This window comes from Furipterus horrens, unplaced genomic scaffold (genome assembly GCF_987537825.1).
Source record: "Furipterus horrens unplaced genomic scaffold, mFurHor1.1.pri manual_scaffold_6, whole genome shotgun sequence".
In the NCBI taxonomy this organism is placed as follows: domain Eukaryota; kingdom Metazoa; phylum Chordata; class Mammalia; order Chiroptera; family Furipteridae; genus Furipterus; species Furipterus horrens.
In genome coordinates this window covers 143,893,864-143,918,903 of record NW_028327176.1, presented here as the reverse complement: position 1 = coordinate 143,918,903, position 25,040 = coordinate 143,893,864, and the positions used below count along the sequence as shown (strand labels likewise).

Below are 25,040 nucleotides of genomic sequence, written 5' to 3'. Positions count from 1 at the left end.
GGATTTATTTTTCTGATCTATTTGGTGATTTCTATCAGATGGATGATGAAAATCTATTCTGTATTGGGTGAAAGATGACTGGTAAGGTGGTTTATCAGTCTCTTTGTCTGTTTACTTATGACTTAATTCATTACTAAAGTGGTTCATGCCCACTGGAAAGTAAAACACTCATTTAATATCGGGACCAGCAAGCTTTTATTTTTCTGTGTTTACTTTGACCCCCGGCTGAGGTGGTAGGATTGCAACTATAAATTATCTTTGTGATTATGTATCACCCTGCCTGCAATTAGAAAAGGTCTTGACTTCTACCTCCAGAGTGTATTAATACATAAAATTAAAGCATCTCTTAAATTTAAAAAAAAATTACTGTTCTGATTGCTATATAAAAATAAGTAAGTGCTTATATATGAAGAATATTCCCAAATACTTACAAAATAAAACACAGGATTTCTAATGCACAAATTATGATTACCTCCCTAGCACAAAGGCCATGTTCTATAAAATGGATAAAATGCAATCAGATGGCTTAATAAGCATAATTTAAAATAGTTATATGATTATTATAAATTTCAAAAGTTATGTACTATACAAGGGCATATTACATTTTTATAAGATTTAGTTTTGATATCTCATAAAAAGGTGAATTTAATTTAAAATTATGAAGATTATTACACCTGTTTATTAATAAAATAAACTAAAATTACTTTTGCATATGTGTAATATTATGAAAAATATAATAGTAAAATAAACTGGATCATAATTCTAACTTTTCATATCAACAATGATTTTATTTGTAATGTGTCAGCTTAAACAAAATTTCCAAGATTTTTTGGTAACTTAAACCTTGGTTTAATAGTAAACTGACTTAGTTAATGAATAATCATCAAATACATAAATAATTTCTAATATAATATACTGAAACATTGAATACTGAGTATAATATGTCAGTCAAAATATGTCAATATAGTTTTTCATGTTCTGTTTTCATGGCTATGCAAGGAAACCTATTTCTTTTTTTTTTAAAGATTTTATTTATTTATTTAGAGTGAAGGGAAGGGAAGGAGAAAGGGAGACAAACATTGATGTGAAAGAGAAACATTGATCGGTTGCCTCCCATGCTCACCCTAGCCAGGGACCAACCCGCAACCCAGGCATGTACCCTCATAGGGAACTGAACTGGGGACCTTCTGCTTCATGAGACAACAATCAACCAACTGAGCCATGCTCACCCGGGCTTATCTTTTTCTTCATGAATTTCTCTAATATTTGATTTTGCAGACTTTGATTTTGTAAATGGAAATGTACATATTTAATATCTGATTTATGTTCTGAAGTTCAGAAGCTTTTACTTGGTCCCCCTATCCTTCATAAAAATAAACTATTTGCATAGGTTCCAAAATATATATTTTTCTTTTTACTAGGACATAATGGAACAAACTAGTTTTGCAACCAAGACTATATATGGAGTGTCATATTTGATAACTATTCTCATTTAATCAGGCAAGTCAAGCCTACTATTTAAAAATAAGGGTTGACTTCGTAATGCAGCCAATAGCTGCAAAACCTTCCCAGGAAAACTTGACTGTTATCTGGCTTACAGGTCCTAGCCTTACCAGAGCTAAGGAAAATTCCTTCCTACCAGATCAACAGACTAAGAAAATTCTGGAAACCTGAAGAACAGAGGAATTCACCTCATTTCATTTACACTGGTGAAATTTGGAGGAAGTTTCTTAGTTTGGCCAAGTAATAGCAACTTTTAAAATTTCAATACAGGATCACTTATAAATACTTCCAGTAAAAGTTAATTCTACGACATAGAAGCTGGCAAAAGTTGTATGGCTCTGGATTTGCAAAGCAAACTCAAGAAAGCCTTTATAGTTAATTAAGACTGTTGCTACATGTATGTAAGTAATCAAACCTAACCTAACAGACCAGTATTTGTATAGAATCCAAATGGGGCAGACAGTAAGAAAATATTGTCCAAGACTTGGAAATGAATAAAAAGAATTCTTTTAATGAAGTGTTGGATGCTGTGTGGTGAATTATCTAGGAATTAACTAATTCTATAAAAGCAGGCACTTGACAGACTTTATTCTAAACTATTAACATTTCTGTAGGTATATTATCTTGTAGAAAACTAATAGTATGTAAATAATTCTTGTCTATAGCAATGTAAATTAATTTTATGTGTTAAAGATTAAATTGATTTAAAACTATAAAAATATGTATCTTCAGACATCATATTTTATTAAACTCAAGGAAATCAGCTAACTTTACATCTATTAGCAGATTCTCTTTTTCATTTCCAATTGCTTCAATTTTTTAAAACGAACCTTAACAATAAAATCTTTGATACAGCCCTGGCTGGTGCGGCTCAGTGAGGCTGAGTGCCAGCCTGTGAACCTAAAGGTCACCAGTTCGATTCCAGTTAGGGGACATGCCTGGGTTGTGGGCCAGGTCCCCAGTCAGGGGTGCCCATGAGGCAACCACACATTGATGTTTCTCTTCCTCTCTTTCTTCCTCCCTTCCCATCTCTCTAAAAATAAACAAACAAAATATTTTTAAAATATTTGATACATGTATATTTTATATTTTGATGTCATGTTTTTAATTTTTAAAAATTATTATCTAGCAGTACAAATATATAAGAAAGTGTCTATGTATCCCCAAGTATACACTTAAACAAATTTGAAGATTGATAATATAAGAGTTCCTTTTCAACAGTATACCTTTTAACAATGGCACACAATCTCTTTATGTTCTTCAGAATCATTGGCAGATTAAAAAACAAACAAACAAAAGTTGTTTTGGGCTTACTCCAGAAGATTTTGTTCCAATTGGTCTTAGCATTCATAGATCTTAAAAGCTGCCTTGGTGATTTTAAGGCATAGCTGGAGATGAGAACTCTCTCTAGCATCATCTTAGACCTCAGCTGGGAACAAGTTGGAGAGGAACTGGGCTTTTCAGATATTATACCCCTTTACCCTCTTTCCTGTTTCAATTAAACCTACTCTGCTTCTAGTTGTTTTATAGATAGACACCAATTAAAGTAAGGTTTTCATAGCTTTACTAGCAATGAACAATCAAAATAAAATTATAAAAGCAATGTTATTTCTAATAGCATTAAAAGAATAAAATACAAAATAAATTTTAAAAAGAAGCACAAGGTTTGTAAAATGAAACTACAACATTGTTGAAAAAAAAAGAAAGACATAAATAAATGGAAAGATATGCCATGTTCGTGAATCAGAAGACTTAATATTGTTAAGACAAAAATACTCCCCAAATAACTATATAAATTCAACTCAATCCCTATTAATATCCCACCTGTTTTTTTGAAGAAATTAACCAGTTTGTATGAAAATTCAAGAAAACCAGGATAGCCAAAACAGTCTTGGAAAATATGAAGATTAATGAACTCATACTTTTTAATTTCAATTTTATATAGTATTTAAGATTGTGTGGTATTTAAATAAGGATATAGTTACTGAGATTGCAGGAATAAACCATGCTATTAATGGTCATTTAGTTTTTTACAAAAACTTCAAAATAATTCAATGAGTAAAGCATGGGTTTTTCAACAAATGGTTCTGAAAAACCTGGATATCAACATATAAATGAATGAAGTTGTCCCCATTTCTCACAAAATAAAAAATAGCTGAAGGTGGATCATAGACCTAAACTTAAGAGCTAAAATTATAAAAATCCTCAGAAGAAAACAGAGTAGGTAGTAAATCTTAGAATCTTAGAAGAAGTCTTCTTAGATCGAATACCCAAATCACAAGCAAACAAAAACATATATATATATATATATCAAAATTAAACATTGTGTGCATCAAACATACATAGACGTTCGCAACAGATTCTCTGTATGTCCTTCAGCCAGTAAATGGTTAAGCAAACTATGGTACAACGACACCATGGAAAATTAGCAATAAAAGGAACAAACTATCAATACACACAATAACCTGGATGAATCTCCAGAGAATTATGCTAAGGGAGAAAGCTAATCCCAAGAGCTATATACTGCCTTATTGTATTTATATAACATTCTTGAAGTAACAAAACTATAGAAATGGAGAAAGATCTGTGGGGCCAAATGTTAAAAGGAGGGGAGGTTAAGCAGCAAAATTGGTGTTTCTTATTGTAAAATATTCCTTTTAATGTTTTCTTCATGATTACCTAACATTTCCACAATTGAAATATTGTATTGGTCAAAAAGTTTGTTTAGTTTCTTCCTTATAAAAACCACATTTTTTTCTTTCCCACCAATAATTTTATTGATTTGGATATTTTGAGCAGGTTGGCTATCTCTCACTATCAGCTTCTAGTAGGTAGAGGCCAAGGGTGGTGCTAAACATCTTCCAGTACATAAGATAGCCCCACAGCAAAGAACTATTTGGCCAAACTGTCAATAACCAGAAACTTTGCAAACTACTTGAACATTCAATCAGTCACAACATTCTCCCCAAACATTGCATAAATCCTTTTTTGCATTTCAGTTGTTTTTATCTTTCTTGAAATAACAAAGCATAATACGCCAAAAATGTTGTGTATTTTCTGCCTACATGAATATTCAAATGGCTGCAAAATTCACCAATTTTGATAAGGTTTTTAAAAAACACGTGTTAATACACAGCTGTCACAAAAGAGTCTAACAAGATCATTTCAAATGAAGTTAAAGACAACTAAGCACTACTAGAGTCATCACACAGAAAAAGCTAAACAAACGTTTTGGTCAAGCCAGTATCTTTTACGATCTTTTCATCATCTAAAAAAAATTTTCTTTGTTCAAGAATCCACGTTGTTACAAATTAAAACAAAAACCAAGTTTTGTAATGTCAGTTCAAAGGTACAGGCTCATTAAAATCATTAATTTTTTTTTTGAATATTTGATTCTGACTGTAGGCAACTAATTTTATTAATTAATTTGTTATCACTTAACAAAGTCATTATTTTCTAAGAATATCTCTTGTAATTAACTATTTTATTGATAAATATTTTTATACAGTAAACAGTTTTTCCACTTTGCTTTGATTCAGCAGATTGCTATTACTATTTACAGTGAAATCTGTAACATATATTCATCTTGACTCTTACTCTTTACAATACCAGAGATAATACTAGCTTCTACATTTCTACTCAATTCTGCTTCAAGCACATAACTTTATTTTAAATTTGAAAGTTTGCCCATATGTAATTGTAAAGCTAGAAACATAATTTAATTATATTTTATTTAAATAATATAATTTCAATATAATTACTAGTTATGGCTTATCTAGTAATCATTATAAATTATATTATATGCACAAAATATTTAAATAAACATATTACAGTGTTACTTCAGTATACAGAAGTCGTTTTAACTGAATCAATCCATTGCAACTGAATATTGATATACTAAAAATGATACAGGCAGTGATAACATGATCTACAATACAATATTTTACATCATGCAAAGTTTAAAATAAAATATAACTTTTTGTTTAATGGGAAAATTCCTTACACTAAATCAGTTTTAATTTTTCAGTTGCATCACATTAATTAGTTAATTAACATGCAATAAAATTATTAAAATTTAATAAAACGTAAAGTTTTGTTGCTCAATTGCACTAGCCACATTTCACATGTTCCACAACCATGTATATTTTCGAAGCCATACAAAATCAAAAATCCAACCCTACTTTTTAGCCTAAGAGAATAAAATTGCTTTGAAGAGTTTTATAGTAAACCACTGATTTTGACACTATTGGGGTGTTCCCAAGTTCAACGAAAACAGCAAAGGCAAACACTTCTCTCATGGCCAGTGACATTAAATCACTGCACCCTTTCTTTCAACATGTAGCAGGGACAATACATGAGGCCTGAGATTTGGAAAGAAACAAAACTGCAAAGAAGGATGAGTGAGCATGGATACTTATTGCCTGTCTACTGATAATGCAAACAAGATATAGAAAGAGTTTAGCTACCATTTTTATTTTCAAAATACAGTTTTTTTCTTCAAGCCATAGGAGTTTTACTTTAAGTATTACACACATTACAGCATCAGGGAATAAATGAATGGAAGCAGCTACTTGCAATGGTGGGGCCCCCTGAGAGACAGCAGCTCTGAAAGCAAAGCCTGGCAGGCATGATGCTGACTCATAAACTGCATCATCAATATAAAGGCTACTTGTAGTGATCTCAGGATTCCTGTTTCCACAAAGTTAGTTCTCAGACACCTTCAAATGCAGATGCCATTCTGATTTCAGAAGAGTTACTCTTTCGTAATGCTAGTTTATTTGGCTTCTTCAATATGAATTTTGCTAGTTTTCTTAAAGTCACCTCCCTTTTTTTTTTCTCCACAGACACAAATAGCTCTAGAGATTTCCTTGAATTTCAAGGGGGCCTATGTCAGAAATATCGATGCTTTCAACATCGTTATAATTCACCAAACTGGGGGAATCTTATATTAAATATCTGTATAAGGGTTAGAATATTGCCACTAGATCTAAAAAATAGTTGTTTTTTAACCATTCTCATTTCTTACTCATGGCTATCTAGATTGTCACCTCCTTCATTCTGACAATATGGATTCTTAAATTCGTCTGCTAAATTCTATCTGTTTGTTGAAGTCAGTTTGGGTTATTTTCTTCTACTGTTGAAAGAGAAATGAGATATAGTAACAGATATCAATTTAAAACACTTAAAGAATGTGAACCAACATAGAGTCTCTAGCTGCTACTATATTCTGGGCATCCTGGTATGACTGAAAATCTGAATACCAATCCAAATTCATTCAATGGTAACTGTTTCTGAGATGAGTACAATCATGCGAATGATCTTTTTCTTTCACAAAAATGCAAATTCTAGATAAATTGCAGCTAACAGATATGTATATATTGATGCTGGAAATCAAGACTTCTGATTTGAGGTATGTTTACATGCCTCTCAGTCCAGGTGTTTAACGATCCAAGCAGCGAGCTGGACTTGCTGGTGTCGACAGTCTCTGACTGCTCAGGCCTCAGGATCTTAAAGACATCCTGTGACTTAAAAAGAATCTTGCTGAGTACTCCATTTTCCCTGATGTTGATAAGAAAATCAAACAAAACTAAGCACAAATGGTGTTTAACCTTGATTGCTTTCTGTTAGTGTTTAAGGAACAGTGCATCATTCCATAGCCTTAAAAGAATAAGTGATTGGATCTCTGTTTTTCTGTTTTTGAATCTATAGATGATATATAGACTTGTTTATCAGGAAGCTTTCTCTTCAGTTAATCCTTTAAGCTTCCTCTGTTGTAAGTTTCAAGTACATTGTAATCATTCCTGTAATGTGCCTGTGAGCTCATTCCTGGACCCTCCCTATTGATTAGCATATCTGTAAAATCCATTCAAAGGAAGGTGCTTGCATTGCTCAGTGCTGATGCTGCCTGAGCCAGTGGCAGCCCTCCGACCATCCCACATTCTGTCTGCTGGAATTACTTCCGCACCCTCGACCACAAAGTACTGCAACCATATATCTATGTATTATATATATGATCATTCTTCTAAATGTACATTTATATAGTTTAACTCAAAAAGTTTAATGACTATTCCTATATATTTGTATTAAATTATTTTCTCTTTCACTCTCAGGCAAGATTATTATTAGGACTCTTAAACAGATAATCTTAGTATTATCTCTATTGATTTTCCTTTAAAGTTTAATTTAAATATTGATTAAATTTAATATTTAACTCACTAAATTTCTGACATTATAATACATATTAAAAATGAAAATCCCAATCATTTATTATTTAAGTTATAAATGTTTTTTCTGCTGTAGATGTGTATTTATATGTAAACATACTTTTAATTTTTGCAGTGGCTAAAACAGAACAGGTTTGGAAGTTAGCAAAAGGGTATTTTTTTTAGAATCTATATCAAGAAAAATATTTATCTGACAGTATTATAAAAACATTCTTATAACCCTATTTTACTGATAGTCACTTTTTAAAGCATATGCCTGAAAAGAGGATTATTATTATCTGTGTTCAGTGAAAACAGAAGAATTTGTGTACATTTATATCTAAAAGTTTTTAACAATGAAACAAGAAAAAGCTATAAAATCTAAATAATCTATACAGAAAATGTGAGAGGTTATTGTTAGAAGATATTAAGAATTGTCTTTGTAGATTAGAGTTGAGACATTTTTCCTTTGTGCCCCAATCTTCTGTAGTTCGCATGAGCCACGTGCATTATTTTCTTAAGAGAAAAAGAAACTTGCTTAAATTACAATGTATATATTTACAGAGAGCGAGAAAATGAAACATGGGAGGTTTATTTTCCTACTTAAGCATTAATTCTGAACATGAATGGTTTGTAAAAACAAATCTCACACATTAATAAAAAGACAATTAATTAAAAAACTACTCATAATATGTGATTGGACTTGGTTTTATAATGCATTTTAGCTTTTAAGCAGTACAGGAGAATAATCCAGAATATTTAAAATAATATACAATCAGGATCAAATTATTAAGACAGAAAAAATGTAACTGAGAGTCAGATCTTGTTATTAACCATAGGTAAACTAAATGTATTCCAGAAGTACAAACTTTTATATTGGGGAAATGATTTCATCACAACAGAGTTTAATAATTCTACTATTAAGCTCTTTATAATAAGGGTAACTGTAGGTAGATACTGGGAGTTTACTACATATTTAGTGTTTTATGTATCCAATCTAGAAGACACATACTTACACCCCATTTTATCTATAAGAAAACAGAAACCTGGAGAGTTAAATAAATTCCTAGTGAGTGTCAGATGTAGGATTTTGTGCCATTTAATCATTATATTAAAGTGCATTGCATTGACTCAATAATCTTTTATATCCATTATTAATACTGCTTTCCAATTCTCTGGTCTTTAATTGTTTTTATAAAAAATTAAAATGAAGTATAAACTCATAGTGTTCTCAAACAGTCAAGGTACCTACAAAGCAAACAGATTTATAGTGTAGCTTCTAAACAGCTATAATTGCAATATTTAATAAATGAAATACCTACCTTTAGAGGTAATGAAATCTTTTCACTAAACTCCAGTAGTGCTATGGTATATACAATAGGCTAATAAAATAAAAAACATTATTCTTATGCTGTCAGGAATTATAAAATTACTATTTATTGCCACTTCTGGACTATTCTTCCACTAAAAGAGATTTAATGTGGAAACTGGTTATAAGAAAATTAAATTATGTAATTATCCAAAATTTAACTCCAATTAAGGTCGCATTTCTTAATCCTACAGAACACACTCACTCATGCACACGTGCATACATGTGCAGATACATTCACTCATCTGGAAAACTTTCTACTTATGAAATTATTAAAGATTTACTCTGAATATGGGAGGCCAGTGAAAGCGCTCATCAGTATGTATTAGACATTTAAACAACCGTGGGCACTGCCACGGTCACAAATATTACAGCAAAAAGAGGAATTAGAGTTATTTCCTAATCTGATCCCTTTAAGACTAAGACATTTAGTAGTAATGTTCAACCTAGTCATATTTTAAAATAATATTTTGAGGACTTCATTATATTCAGTTCACATTTATCAACACCTGTTAATGAGTTCTAAACTTTATTTTGTCCTTTTTCCAATATGTGTGAGATTAGTGAGAAAGATATTAAAAAACGAAGGGATGATTTATGTTTGCTACTTATAAATGTTCATGATGAAGTGCTAAGATTGTTGAGTAGTAGAAGAGCTCATGACCTTACATTTTGTTTGCTTCTAAGGGGGAATGACATTTCTATGTTGCATTGAATAAAAGCCTAAGCATAAAAAATGGCAGAGAGGTAATAGTGAACTTTATTTTGCTTTATGACATAATGAAAGATCCAACTTAACTATCATGTGATGTTTTAAATCAATTCTGAAGATCAAAGAACAACGTAATATTACTGTTATTTGGACATTTGGAAAAGAATAGAAAATCAAATAAACAAAAAAAAAAAAATTCAGCTTACCAAAGATGCTAATTAGCATAAATTATATTTGCAAGAAAAAGAGAGCTTTGCCCCCAAAAGACATCATACACTGTGAGAGATCAAAAACATTAACTGCCAAGGATATTCTGGATTAAGCAGAAATTTCAGTATGTACACCAGTAATAATGGTCAATCTAGAGGAATTAGTGTCTTTGTTAATATTCTAAAACTTGACCTCCCTTAAAAGAAAACAGTAAGCATGAACAATAGGCCTTCCTTAGCCACAATGCCAATAAATATAATTTCCTTGCATAATTTACAAAGCAGAGAGTTTGGATTTTTTGTTTGTACATTTGTTTTAGAAAGCACCAAGTGATTTTATTTTCAGCTATATATATAGAGGAAATATAATTTTCATTTCAATTACTTTTATCCAAGAAATACATTATACTTTTTAAAAAAAATTAATAATTTTTTATATTAGCCTACTTCTTTGTCTCCAAAAAAGTATGCCCTTCTTGAATTTCCTTCAAACTATCGCCTACCAGTGTCTATAAACTCTTGCAATGACAACTATTATCCATTTTCCAGCACTTGAGACGCCAGCTCAACATCACTATATTAACTGACTTTTGAATTTTCTTACTCCCTGTGGCGACTTCTCTCCTAAGATTGATGAGGTGCAATGCAGTGTGTAAGCTGCCATCCTGATGTGACATATAGCAAGAATGATCCCTACCCAGAATGGAAGAGGGAGGGCACCGGAGAGAGAGGACCATGGTGTATCCTGGAATAACAACAGCCGCACACACTGGCTTTCTGAGACAATTAAAACATTTATTTTTCAACTTTTACACATAACTTATTCTTCAATTAAAGGACCTCAAAGCTTCACTGGTATATATGGAAAACATAACAATTACAAAGGGATTAAACTTTTGTCCCTCAGACATTTTAGAGAAGCTAAGATAAAAGTTGTTGGTCCTTCCAAGTTTAAATACATTGAGACTATAATCACTCCTTATAATTCCCTAAATAGTGTTATCGCTTAATTTTATCTATTGAATTCACTCTGGCAGAGCTAGGGTAATAAAACCCATCATTTTCTAATTTTCAGACAGCTTGATAGAACCAATGTTCTTAGTACAGATAAAGTGTAATGAAGCACTTTCTTTCCCATAGGAAAGTCTTTAACTCATATGCTCTGATGCCAACCAGCCTTCACATCTGCTATTTCACCATTGATGGCTGTAACTTGGCATGAAAAGCCAGTGTTTGCTGCAGCAGCTTTGCTCAAAGGCACCATTTCCCTTCTTGGAATGGGAACATAGTAAAATGGTCTTGGGTTTTTGTAGGCCTTATGCAAATCCCTGTAATAAAAATAGGATCAGGCCTCACATACAATAAATTGTGTGTTAGATGAAAATGGAGAAGGGAGACAACTTTCTTGGGTGAAAATAACCTCTTTACTACGCTAATTAAATTCATAATAAAAATCTGTTTCAATATTTATCTCAAACATAAAGAATTAATAACAAAACCACATCAGACACTAATAGGACTATAACACATTTAAAATACCAATATTATTTTATCAAACAAAATATTTCCATTTAACCTAATGCTAACAGTAATCCATTACCCACAACTAGTACCTTAACACCATTAATAAAGAAAAAATAATTTTGGAGATTTAGAGAAATGATATGGAAATAAAAATCTTTGCTGAGATATCTCTAAGATTACTAGAAAAGGTGTCTGATAGAAAATGAAGAAAACAACAACATGAACAAATAGAAACTTTAGCAAGAGTATTAATCATTAATCTAAACTAATCAGATACATTGGTATTCAACCATAGAGCTTAAATTTTATTTCATTCAATTAGGTATGTAGAAAAACTAAAACAATAAATAAATTATCCACACATTTGAATGCATGAAAAAACAAAAAAAAATCAAAATAAAGTTTCTTTTTATTCTAAATAGCCATAGGGTTATTTCTAATTAGTAACTTGCAAGCAAATTAGAAGAAATAGAGTTTGGCTTGAAAGCCTAATTATATTCTGTTTTCCATCACCTAAGTTAGAGCCCATACCATATTTGAGGAATATTTTGTTTCAGTTTAGTTCTACAGGGGATGAATATTGAGGAATCCTCAAGTGGCACAAAGGAACATGTCAATTAAAATTGTGTAATAATTTGTCCCTGTCAGTTAATATAACTACATGTTTTCCACAACAAGGATAGGAGTGACAATAGTTCACTATTGTACGATAGTATAATAAGTTCAGGCAAGAAAACTACATGAGCCCAAATCTCTAAATGTTGCTCAGAACCTAGCAATATCTATTTATAAAAGTTTGTTTGTTTTTTTTTCTGTAAGCTAGTTATAGTAACACTTCATTTGAAACAATTTTGTTAGATTGTATTATGACAGTTGTTATATCAGGTGCATTAAAAACGAACATCAAAATTGGTGAATTTTTGTGTAGCCATTTTAATGTAGAAGATGGAAGAAATTAAGCAACATTTTTGGAATATTAAGAAAGGTAAAAATGCAACTGAAACACACAAAAAAATATTTGTGCAGTATATGGAGAAGGTGCTGTGACTGATCAAAAGGGTCAAAAGTGGTTGCGAAGTTTTGTGCTGGAAATTCCTTGCTGGACAATGCTCCATGATTGAGTAGACCAGTTGAAGTTGATAGCAATCAAATCAAGACATTAATTGAGAATTAACAACATTATACCTGGTGGGATATAGCTGATGTACTCAAAATATCCAAATAAATAAAGTCATTGGTGAAAATGAAAAATGTGTCTTTTATTTTACAGAAAAGCAAAAACAAAAACATACAGACTTTTGGTCAGCCCAATACTTCATCGTTTTGAATCCGTTTCTCATTAGATAAAACCCCAAATCTTATGTACAATCCTTCAACCCTAATATATCCCCTTACAGGTCTCTTCTCTAATTTCTCCTCCCATACCTCATGGTAAAAGAACCTACAATAAAGGCTTAAAAATGAAAGGTAAATATATTCCCACCCTTAGTCCCACAGAACATATAATTTCTCAAAGTTTACTCAAAGAGACAAACAAGTCAGTATTTACCCCATCATAATTCTCTGAGAAAAGAAGAAACTCTTAACCTTCATCTTCCTACGTGACAATTAACATGCATGCCTATTGGGAATTTCCAGGAATGGTGTCAGAAGTGAAACTGTAATTAGATTTTTACTTTTTGCAAATCTCTGTTGAAAGGGCTTTAAAGACAATTCAGATAAGTAATAAACCCAGGTCTATATGGACAACTAATATTTGACAAAGAGGGAAGGAACACAAAATGGAGTGAAAATAGTCTCTTCAACAAATGCTGTTGGGAAAACTGGACAGGGACATGCAAAAAATGAAGCTAGACCACCAACTTAACACCACACACCAGAATAAACTCAAGATAGATAAAAGACTTAAATGTAAGGCATGACACCATAAAAGTCCTAGAGGAAAACACAGGCAGGGAAATTTCAGATATCCTACATAGCAATATTTTTGCTGATATTTCTCCTAAGGCAAGGGAAATAAAGGAAAGAATAAACAAGAAGCAGACTGACAGTGACCAGGGGAGTGGGGGGAAAGCGGCAAAGAAGGGAAAGGGGGTCTAGTCAAGGAACTAGTATTAATGACCCATGGACATTGACAATGGGGTGGAGATTGACTGTGGGAGAAGGGAAAGGCAGGGTAGGAGGAGAACAAAGAGGGGGAAAGTGAGACATCTGTAATAAAATAAACAATAAATACATTTTTAAAAAAGGGAAAAATAAAAGACCAAAATTTACAGTAGGGGAGGTAGAAAGCCTGTACAGATTATAAGATGCAGTACAAAAAATTAGTAAAAATATACCATTATAGAAGAAATCTCAAAAAAAAAAAAAAATGAAGAAGAAGGTAGTCAGCAGATTATTTCATGTTCCTATCTTATATTTGGTGTTTTATCTGTGTTTTAGAAGAGAATAATGCCTACCCAAATATGAAAAGAGCTAAGTTGATGCAAGCAGTTATAAACTATTAATGCCAATAACAAAGGTATGTTCAAAATTCAAATTAAATTAACTACCCCTACACCATCAAATCACCAGAGGAAGTAATAAAAAATGCAGATGCTTGGTATCCTTCCTCAAGGATCTGCTGGTCTAGAGAGGGGCCTGGATCCTCAAGGATCTACTTGGTTTAGACAGCAGCCTGAAGCCTCGGTATTCTATAAAAGCTCCCCAAGTGATTCTAGTGTTCTAATGTGCAGAAGGCTAAGACTGCTGGCTTAAACAAATGGAAATTTTAAAGATGTTTAAAGCGTAACAGATGATACCCCAAACAGTACTAAATAATGACTCTATCCCTTGAAAAAGAAAAGTGATGTTAAAATCAATACTATCTTCTTATTTATCAGAGTGATATGATTGCCTGTCATAGACAAGATTATATGTCCCTGGCCATACATGCTATCCACTGCTACTGGTTGTAGCACTGTCACATCTCCTGAGAGGTAGAAAAAGGGTTGGCCACGTAAATTTAATTAGTGTTTTAACTGGGGATTTTGATAAAATAGTCACTATCTCTAACTTTGCTGGGCTATCTATGGTCTAGAACTTATGATACATATATCAGTAGGTACAACCTATTAACAAATAAAAACTTTTAGCTATAAAACTTTAATAATAATATACCTGTGCTCATATTATTTCATTTTTAAATTGATTTCCAGACACAGAGACATACTCCATATGAAACTCAAAGCTGAAATCTGAGACTTTTCCCTAAATTATTGAAGAATAATGGAAGGTGCCGTTACTAAGCATAGAGTAATTTCAAATTAAAAAAGAAAAAGATCTGACAGTGAAGCTATGTGACAATTTAGTAACACCTAAATAAACAGGGCAACTCACGTATGAGTAAGTATTAAATAAGTAATCTCTGTACTTACTGAAGTACCATTATGAATTTTTAATTATTATATTGTTAAAGAACCTCTCTTGAGTAGTGGTGAAAATTTATTATAATATGTATAATAGTAAATATGGTACACAATGAAGGGCAAACTCAATTTCTATCCATGTGCAAGCAAATAATTATTGAACCTCTTTTTGGATGATCATACTTAACTGGGAATTTGTTATATAATATATAAAATGTATTCAAAGAATAAGTGATTATAGTCAACAATATTATATTTTAAAATTCAAAGTTGCTAAGAGACTAAATCTTAATTGTTCTCACCACAAAAAATAAAATTATGTGATGTGACAGAGGTGTTAGCGAATACTATGGTGGTAACCATATTGCAATATATATCAAATCACAGGTTGTATAACTTAAACTTACACAATGTTATATGTCATTTACCTGTCAAAAAATAAATAAAATAAAATAAATTCAAAAGTAACTTTAGATGATCTGTCTCATCTTCAATAACAATTTTCAGTCAACTTTTTGCATATGCAAAATGAAACTTTCAAATGTTTTATTACCAATACAGCAAGAGAAAAATAAACACTCATATTAGTAAACACTTTCCAGTGTCAAAAGTACATTATAGATACCATTTTGAGAATTTATTTTTCTAACGTGTAAATCTCTTCATAGTAAATATACTATACTGGCCTTACTACCAAAGTTCTACATAAAAACAAAAATTATGTTTTGCAGAAATTAAGAAAAATATGGGACATATCTAATGTCTATTTCTAAATCCATTTATTAAGTACTTGCAGTAAACTGCCAACTTTTTACATTCTATCCATCAACTCAAAAATCACTTTTGTTCTTTTGGCCTTTAAAAAGCAAAAATCACTCGAGCTTTTAAAAATCATTACAGGCATGCCACACAAGCAATTCAGGCTTAAAAACCTGCACTGTCACCTCAGCATAATTTAATTCCAGAAGACCACTGAACCCATAAGCACAGAATAAGTAGCAGACTATAAAGAACATGTTATAGCTGTATGTGTCCTCACAGCTTAAGGCAAGTGTTTTAGACATTTAATATGAGCAAATATTTGAGGTCATGTGGGTGAGTCCAAATGACTAATGCACTTAGTTCTTCCTAGTAGTGATGGTTATGACATGGTATCTTTGGCTATTACTTTTATTGTTTATACTATGAATCCCTTGGTTATGGCTTTTATAATTAATAAGTCACTTAACCTCTCTATTGCTAAATTTCCTCACCTGTTAAATGATCATAATGCTAATTGCTTTCTACCTTCCTTTGGGGTTACTGTGAAGATTAACGAACTGGCATTTAGCATGTATTTTGAGTTCTCCTAAAGAGGGAGATTATGCACAAAGGTAAAAAGAAGAAAAAAGAAAACAAACCCTCTTTGTTGCTAGGTAAAGAAGGTAAAACTTTCTCCTCAGATGTATTAATTCTCTTGTTTGCATTCATAATACTATAATCTAGACTTCCAAATAAATTGACTGTACATATTTTGAAGACACATTTATAGCTCTCTACAGAATAAAAATATTTTTAAAGTAATCATACATTCTATCAAAACCCTCCGTCACAGGTATACCATCAATTAATGCAATGTTCAATGTTCCAATAGATAAATGTACAGAATTTGGTAAAAGGAGTGAGTTGCTACCATAAAGAAAATGTAAATATGTAATATTGATTTAGGGACACATGGCAGATGACAACAAAGTCATTAGAAAAGGGTGGGAATATTGGAATCTGTGAATATAGGGGCAAATAGCATTTTTAAAGTGTGACTTGTAATAACTTGGAAGAGGAATATGTACTAATCTTTTAGATTTGACCAAAATATTCAGACCAAAAGACAAAATATTTAATGTATTAGCTGGTAACTTTTAGCTACATAGAATAAAGTAGTAAAAGAGAATATTAATAATGATAAGAAGAACAACAAAGGAGGAGGAAGAGAATTTAAAATATCTGGGCTACTCGCAAACTTAATTTAGAGGTGATATAGAGTGAAAAATTGTATGATTGGGTAATGAAAGTGTTTCTAATCTTCAGTGTTCTAAGTAAGTTCTCAAAATTGTTCCAATACGATATCAGGCCTTAATTAAGTTAAAATTAATCGTGTAATTTATTATGACCTTTGAAAAACAGGGCACATATTTGTAGATTTTCTCTTCTGGATAAAGACGTTCTAGCCAAAAAGAGCAACAATTAAATCAAGAGAGGGACACCTCTTAAAAAGAACTGTGGATGTGGGTTTTAGACTATAAATGGACTTAATAAGGTTTAGCGGCAATGGTTTTGACAAAAGCTCTGACCCTGGTGTAAAAGAAACAGTCTGTCAAAAGGTAAAAAAAATCTCTGTGCCAACGAGTTTCTAGAAGTAGAACAACTGACTTGTAAGCTTAATAAAGGTTTATATTACATGCCATTAACAAGTTTTAGTACTTTTTGAGCAACATAATGTAGCAATTGATAACTAATATAACCCAAACCATATGCAGCATCTATGTTAAGAACTGGAGATCCAAGTGTGAATGAGAGTAATTCAGTCCTTGTCCCCCTGCCATCCAGTGTAGTGTGGACACAGATCAACCAAGTACATATAGTTTGGGGAGTACTAACTTGTGTACCATTCTGAGTACCACATTCATCTCATCATGTACGCATTGTACCATCTCATGTAACCACATGAGGGTAAGGACAGTGCAATCAAGTACTTTGAGAAAGTGATAACACATTCACATAACTTCTGTTACAGTATAGTGTTACAATTTTTCTATATTACTCTTAGTTATTGTTGTTCAACCATGACTTTACCAAATCTGTAAATTAAACTGTCATAGGTATATATGCATAGGTATGTATGCATGTATTATATATATATATATAGGATGTGGTACTATCTTGGGTTTTGGGCATCCGCTGGTTGTCTTGGAACACAGCTCCCATCAATAAGGGAGTACCGTATACTATTCAAAATGCAGAGTCTAGAAAAGAGCTTCTAAAATTTTTTCCACAATTTTCTTTTATTTCACTCATGAAATTATTCCTTTTCCATGATTGCAATAATCAGAAGAATGAAGCAATTTAAATTTGATAACATGATGCGATCTCTTTTAATCTATTTTAAAATTATCCAATTATTGGTGTTAGAAACATAATTTATTTGACTGTTTAAAATCATTCTAATTCTAATTTTTTTTAATTAGCCATCTATTCTAGTAACATATATCAAGGTTTTACTAGGTGTTTAGTATATCATACAGAGCTTTTATTTAATATACAAAAAAAATATATTGTGAGAATGGTCCTGTTAGTAAATGAGGAGTCAGGGGTTACAAGAGTGTTTTATCTAAATACAGCCAATAAGTGGTGGAAAATGTAATTAAATTCAGATTTCTCTGATTTCATAGTTTTTGTTTTTATGCTAACAAGTATTCCATAAATTGCAGATTGTGTTTTCAGAAGTATTAAGTGATTTATATTAGATATTTGATACCATTTAAATGTCCATTTAATATGTGGTAGAATTTTTTAACAACCATAAAATGACCATGTAGCTCCTTTAATGAAATCTTGTTTTGGAAGACTATATTTATTCACAGGGAAAAAGCCAGAAATTTTAGTTAGGCCAAGCCCAGGAGAGAATCTGTAGAACGTGGAAAATCTGAGTCATGAATACATAGAAACAAGGTGACTGAGCATCATTTTGTGAAACACATGACTCACTTTGAAATAGAGGGATTTCAAAAGAGAATAAAACATTTACAATCTCTAGCTATGTTATTTTTTAGCATATAATCTATATGAATTTATTCTCCTCATCTATATACTTCAGGGTAAAAACAATGTGCTTCTTTCCTTAACATTTTGTATAGTGTTTGGTGCTGGAGTGAGATTTCGATTATACTGTACCCAGTTCCCAAGTTCCTAGAAGGTTTTGATTCCTCCTTACTTGTTTTTCTTTTTTGTTTTTTCAGGTTAAGACATTTTCAACTTTATTAGGTAGCGCCAGACTGCTTTCAAAAGTGGTGGTGCCAATTTACACTCTCATTAGTATTATATCAAAGTTTCAACTTTTTCTCACCCTTGCTAGCACTTTGTGTAGTAAGACCATTTCACTTGAGTTGATCTGTTTGCTGAGTAATGATAATCTCATTTTAATTTTAATTTTAAATTTCTTCCATACTTCTGAGGTTAAGCATCCTTTCATAAGTTTATAGTTTATTTGTATTCCCTCATTCTACAAAATGCATAATGAAATAATTTATAAATTTTATTTATTTATTTATTTATTTATTTATTTATTTATTTAGATCTTCCCTCAAGGGCATTTTTTCCATTGCTTTTAGAGAAAGAGAAAGGAAGAGAGGGAGGGAGAGGAAGAGGAACAGAGAGAGAGAGAGAGAGAGAGAGAAACATCAATGTGAGAGAGAAACAGCAAATGGTTGCCTCCAGTATGTGCCCTGATTAAACTGAGATTAAACCTGTAACCTAGGTATGTGCCCTGACTGGGGATTGAACCCACAACTTTTTGGTCAATGGATGAAGGTCCAACCAATTGAGCCACACCAGCCAGTGCCATAGTGAAATCTTTTGTCCAGTTTTCTATTGTGTTGTCTATACTTTCAATTTGATTGAAAATAATTCATTATATATTTTATTATGGATACTTATCACTTGAAGGTTATGTCCTTTAAACACCTCTCAGACGTAAGGCTTGTCTTTATTCTCTTTATTGTAATTTTAAAATTATTTACTTATTTATATTACTAAGTTTTTTTGGTGGCATTGGTTAATAAGATTATATAAGTTTTAAGTGTGTTTTTCAATAAAATCCTTGGACCCTCAGCTAATTTATTGTCTAAATATAATCAAGAACATATTGGTGATGCCATACAGTTTTCTATTGTTTAAATGGAATAACACTGAAGAAACATCATCTTCTATATTTTTAGTTATTTTTCTCAGTCATGGCGTTACATCTATCTATGGGAAAAATGTCTGTGGATGTAGGAGTAAAGAAGAAAGAACTCTTGAAGAAAATATGCACGTAATCTCTATTAATACACTCTAGAGTGTTCTTTGGTAAAGGAATTACTTAATATTGTAGAATGTTTATATAACTCTGTCTCTGTGCAGTACTAAAGACTTACTCCCTTTAAGAACAAGTATCCTGAGCCAGCCCTTCTTGTTGTAGTAACGAAACTATACATTCTTTAAAATAATTTTCTAGAACGGAACATTCCAAAACAATTAGCTAACAGCAGGGTCTTATTAAATTAGTAAAAATAGGATGGAAATTTATTGGGAATAAATACTTCAAGGGTGTTTCCTAGGGTGTCCATACCCATTGCTGTTAATCAAGAAACAAAAGAACGATATCAAATGTAAACAGACAATAGTCCCTGGTTCATTGTAGAGCTTCAAATAAACATTCCAGATTTCTAGGAATTTTTTAAAATTTTCATACCTATTAGCTGGTATAAGTATATAGTTTAACAAGGCAAACCATGAGGTCGAAATTAGTATCATTTAGGGCTACACTAAAATAGCTGAAGAAAAATCAGTATTTAATGTATCCTTTAAAATTCTAATTTCAACAGTAAGAGTTCAGCATGTGATAAAATTATCAACATAAAGTAATTGTGAATTTAGTGATTATCACTATGTGCTTTTTATTATGACTAATGTGTATTCAAAAAGCTTGAAACCTACAAAAAGAAAGTCTTGTGCTATTGGAAACAAATTGTTTCAGGTCAATTTTCTCCGAGTGTCAGGAGCACCATGTATGAGAGGAAGAACAACAGAGATGAAAGAGTAAGAAGAAAAGTCAATAGCAAGGAAAAGTGAAGGTATGTAAAAATGACACTGCTAAGAGCAATTGAGCTAAAACAAAAATAAAACAGCAGGATACTGGAAAGACTGAAAAGACAAAAAAAAAGAGAGAGAGAGAGAGAGAGAGAGAGAGAGAGAGAGAGAGAGAGAGAGAGAGAGAGAGAGAGAGAGAGAGAGAGAGAGAGAGAGAGAGAGAGAGAGAGAGGAGAGAGAGAAGAGAGAGAGAGAGAGAGAGAGAGAGAGAGAGAGAGAGGAGAGGAGTGAGAGAGAGAGAGAGAGAGAGAGAGAGAGAGAGAGAGAGAGAGAGGAGAGAGGAGAGGAGAGAGAGAGAGAGAAGAGGAGGAGAGAGAGAGGAGAGAGGAGAGAGAGAGAGAGAGAGAGAGAGAGAAAATAAGCGTTAAAGATGAGAAAAAAAGGAAAAAATGTTTTTGGTTTTTCTAGAAAAATCTGTAGCATATAAAAGTTTTAACACTTAAGATATTTGGGTATTCTATAAAACAAAACTAAAATTAAAATTGTGAAGGATTTGTGAAGCAGAGTTTATCACTTTGGTATGGCATATGTACAACCAAGCACTGATCTAGCCATATGAGATATTCTGTTTGAAAATAATTAAATTTTAAGAATTATATATATTTAACTGAATCAAATTTATCTTATTTTCTGGATATTTAGTGACCTTTAAAACTCTAAACAAATAGTTAATTTAGTTTTGTAAAAAGTTTTACAAAGAAAATTGTATAATTTGACAAAACTGCTGTTTTAAGACACATAAAACCCAGATCTATGATTGTTGAATTTGTCTTCCATTTGTCCAACTAAAATGTAACTGCCTTAAAAGTGAGAACTAGATATTATTTGCTGTAGAATAAGCAACATGTAGTGCAATTTCTGGTGCTCAATAGGCACTTGATAAATGTTTGTTGAAATTACTTATTTCATAGCTTGAGTCAGTTATTTTTTAAAAAGCTACTTCTATTGCATAATTTATTTCGACTTCTAATTGTATTTGTATGAACAGTGAAGGAAAACACCAATACTTAAGCTGCCTAACCTACAAAGAATTTAAAAATACTTGCTAAAATATAAAAGTAATTATGAAACAATACTGACTTCCTAGTGTTAAATTTGGTCTATTCTGGCCTAGTGAGATTGGCTGGTGTAAGGAGAACAATAATAAAAAGGAAAGGAAGGCACTCCATATGCCTGGATATTGGTACAACCACATTTTCCATTTTAATGTTCCACACAGCCCTGACCAACCAGTGTGGCTCTGTTGGTTGGGTGTCCTTCTGCAAAGAGAAGGGTTGCCAGTTCGATTCCCAGTAGGGATACATGTGTGGTTTACAGGGATCATCTCCAGTTGGGATTTGTGCAAGAGGGAACAGATAAATGTTTCTTTCACACATGGATGTTTCTCTCCTTCTCTTTCTCCCTCCCTTCCCCTATCTCTAAAAATAAATAAATAAAATCTCTAAAAAACAAACAAAAAGAAACCTCCACACTGATGTCCCTCTGGAAACCACTGAAAGTTCAATGAGGTAGCCCATTTTCAGGGTATGCATCATCCAGAATATTAAGTGGATGAATGTACAGATAACAAGAAGCGTTTCTGCTTTTCTCTTTCAGCCATTATTTTCCTTCTTTTTCTGTAGGCCTCTGAATGAGTAAACCTTGTCTCATCTTAACAGAGAAATGTATGTATGGAAATATTTTTACATTAATCATTCTATTCTCTGGAATAAGCAAGCCTTATTATCAGTTTTCTTTCTTTTAATTATTTTATTTTTTCCATTACCACTTATCCCACTTATCTCCCCTCCCTCTGCAATCACCACAATGTTGTCCATGAGTCCTTTTTCTTTTTTGCTTGATCCCTCCACCCCCTAAACCCCCATAACTTTCAACCTGTTCTCTTTGAGTCTGTCTTTATCTTGCTTGTTAGTTGTTTGTTCATTAGATTCCACACAAGTGAAATCATATGATTTGTTATCAGTTTTCAATAAATATATTACATTATTTGTTTTACTTCACAGATAAAACCTTTTGGTGTGAAAAACATTACTTTTGGCCACATTTTCTTCCAACCAAAAATAGCCATTTGCAATATTGAAATGTTTTGCTTTGAAGGTGATATATTGTGTTGTATACCCTCCACCCCTAAGGGATATGCTATTGATTGTTCCTCATGAATAACAGTGTTGCTATGCTCTGACATTCATTACTAGAGAAAGATTTGTCTGTTTGCACTCTATTGTTTTACTACATTAATTTTAGATAACCAGTAGGACTTACCTTGAAAAACGTCATGGTTGCGCCATCCTCCACCGCGCCGTACTCTATCTTGGTTTGTTTAGCTAAATCATCCGCAGAGTCAATAGGGGATTCCATCCGCTCCACTGTCAGAAAGGCGGCTAAGTTAGCAGTATACGAAGAAATGATGATAAGTGTGAAAAACCACCAAATGCCTCCCACTATCCTGGTGGACAGCGCTTTGGGCATGAGCTCAGAACCTAACAGAGATTTGGGGGAAAAGGTGAAACGAATACAGAGAATTTGATCAGCAGTCAAGTACTTTTGGTCACAGTGGCAGAATGGAATCACTGTGTAATAAAAGCTTTAATCATTGATTTACCTATTGCTTTAATAAGCAAGCAACAACCATTGGGAGTGCAGAGGCTAATTGCAGTTAGCAGGCAGTCTCTTAGGACACTTGTGTTTAATTAAATATAGTGACAGGAGACTTAAGTTCTTCCTGAGACAGTGTAAAGTAACAATTAAACACTGAGTGAATAACCTTTATAAAAATAACACTAGAAGAAGAAAAATCTCTCTGGTATATAAACCATATGCACAGTGTTTCTTTTCTTGTCAGTCGTGTTGGTTTAGAAGAAATAATTTAATATATGTTCAGATCCATTTCTTAACAAGCTTTACGTAAAGTCTCAGTTTTCATGGGCATGAAGCTCTATAATTTGTCTATTTTGCCATTTTAAAAACTAATATATAAAAATTTCAGTACCCACATTTCTTGAGGTGGGGGCTTTAGTGCACTTTTTAATTTAAAATAAGGTAGTAAATTATTTCCTATGTATAAACAAATGTCTCCCATCACTATGGTTATCCTCAAAGCAGGAAATAAAAACAAGTAGTTATATTGTCACAAATGTCCTCGTATATAATACTACATAATAAATATATTACAATACATGACTGGAGTTGCCTGCACATGGTATTAATAAGAAAACAGAGTCTAAATTATATTTTATTTTGATTACTATTAGTTTTAATTTAGATTTAAAAATAAAATCCTAACAATTTTAAAATTAAGCCTTATAGCTTTACATTATTTACATTATATACATTATTTATAGTCTTAATGTTAAAATTAATACATATCAGCATATATTATTTTATAAGAAAACTATATTAAGCATATGAATATGTGTAATATATTATTATCACTTTTAATCATTTTTAATCTATAATCCAGAAAATATTGGCTACAAATTACTTAAATCTTAATAGAGTTTGAGTAAAATGGAATGAAGCAAAGATGGACTCCATTGATAATTTGTTTCACAGTCATATATTTAATATAATGACTAATGCAGAGGTAACATATCTTTAGATGGAGTGAAAAATACAACAAATTATTTGTGTTAACATTGAAAGAAATGGTATCATGACTGGGATATATCAAAAGAAGCCCATCTTACACTGCAGGTCATCTTACTCTTGCAATTTCAAAGCAAATGGACAAAATATTAAAAAGCAGACAGACTTGGACATGACAGCCAACTCCAGTTCCAGACTCTGCCTACCACGCTGTAAGGAAAAAAACAAAAAAGTACCTTTCTGATGTAGTTGCTCCTAGGCCCTGTCAGACACACACTGGACACTGAAACACTAAAATCCTCCCAAGATGATCAGCAGCTTTGGCTGCCCATTCTACTCTTTTTTTTTTTTTTTTCTTTTTGAACAACAACATCAATAAAGTCAAACAAGACTGGGAAAGAAAAGAACAGTGGAGACATCCGACAAAAATGGCCCAATTACCACAAGTTCGTATCTTACCCAATGACTTAAAGCGAGTACTTCCTAGGCTTGTGAATCAGAGCCTGGTTAGGGGCTGACTGTCATGTACTCAAGGTAACGTCATGTCCAGCACTATATCCCACTAATTCCTGGGGAACTGGGCATCAGCCAGAATAGTATGGGTTCCTCTTTCATGTATCCACCAGCAGTGAAGTAGTTACG

The 25,040-nt window shown here is 32.2% G+C and overlaps 1 protein-coding gene across 1 annotated transcript in view; it reads right to left on the bottom strand.

The window, feature by feature from the left end:
• The window catches only part of GRIK2 (glutamate ionotropic receptor kainate type subunit 2), a 432,031-nt gene that overhangs the window by 95,464 nt on the left and 311,527 nt on the right, over positions 1-25,040 (bottom strand). The window contains exon 15 of the mRNA XM_090280821.1: positions 23,076-23,293. Within this exon, the coding sequence (XP_090136947.1) occupies positions 23,076-23,293 (218 nt within the window). The remainder of the gene's footprint in view (positions 1-23,075; positions 23,294-25,040) is intronic.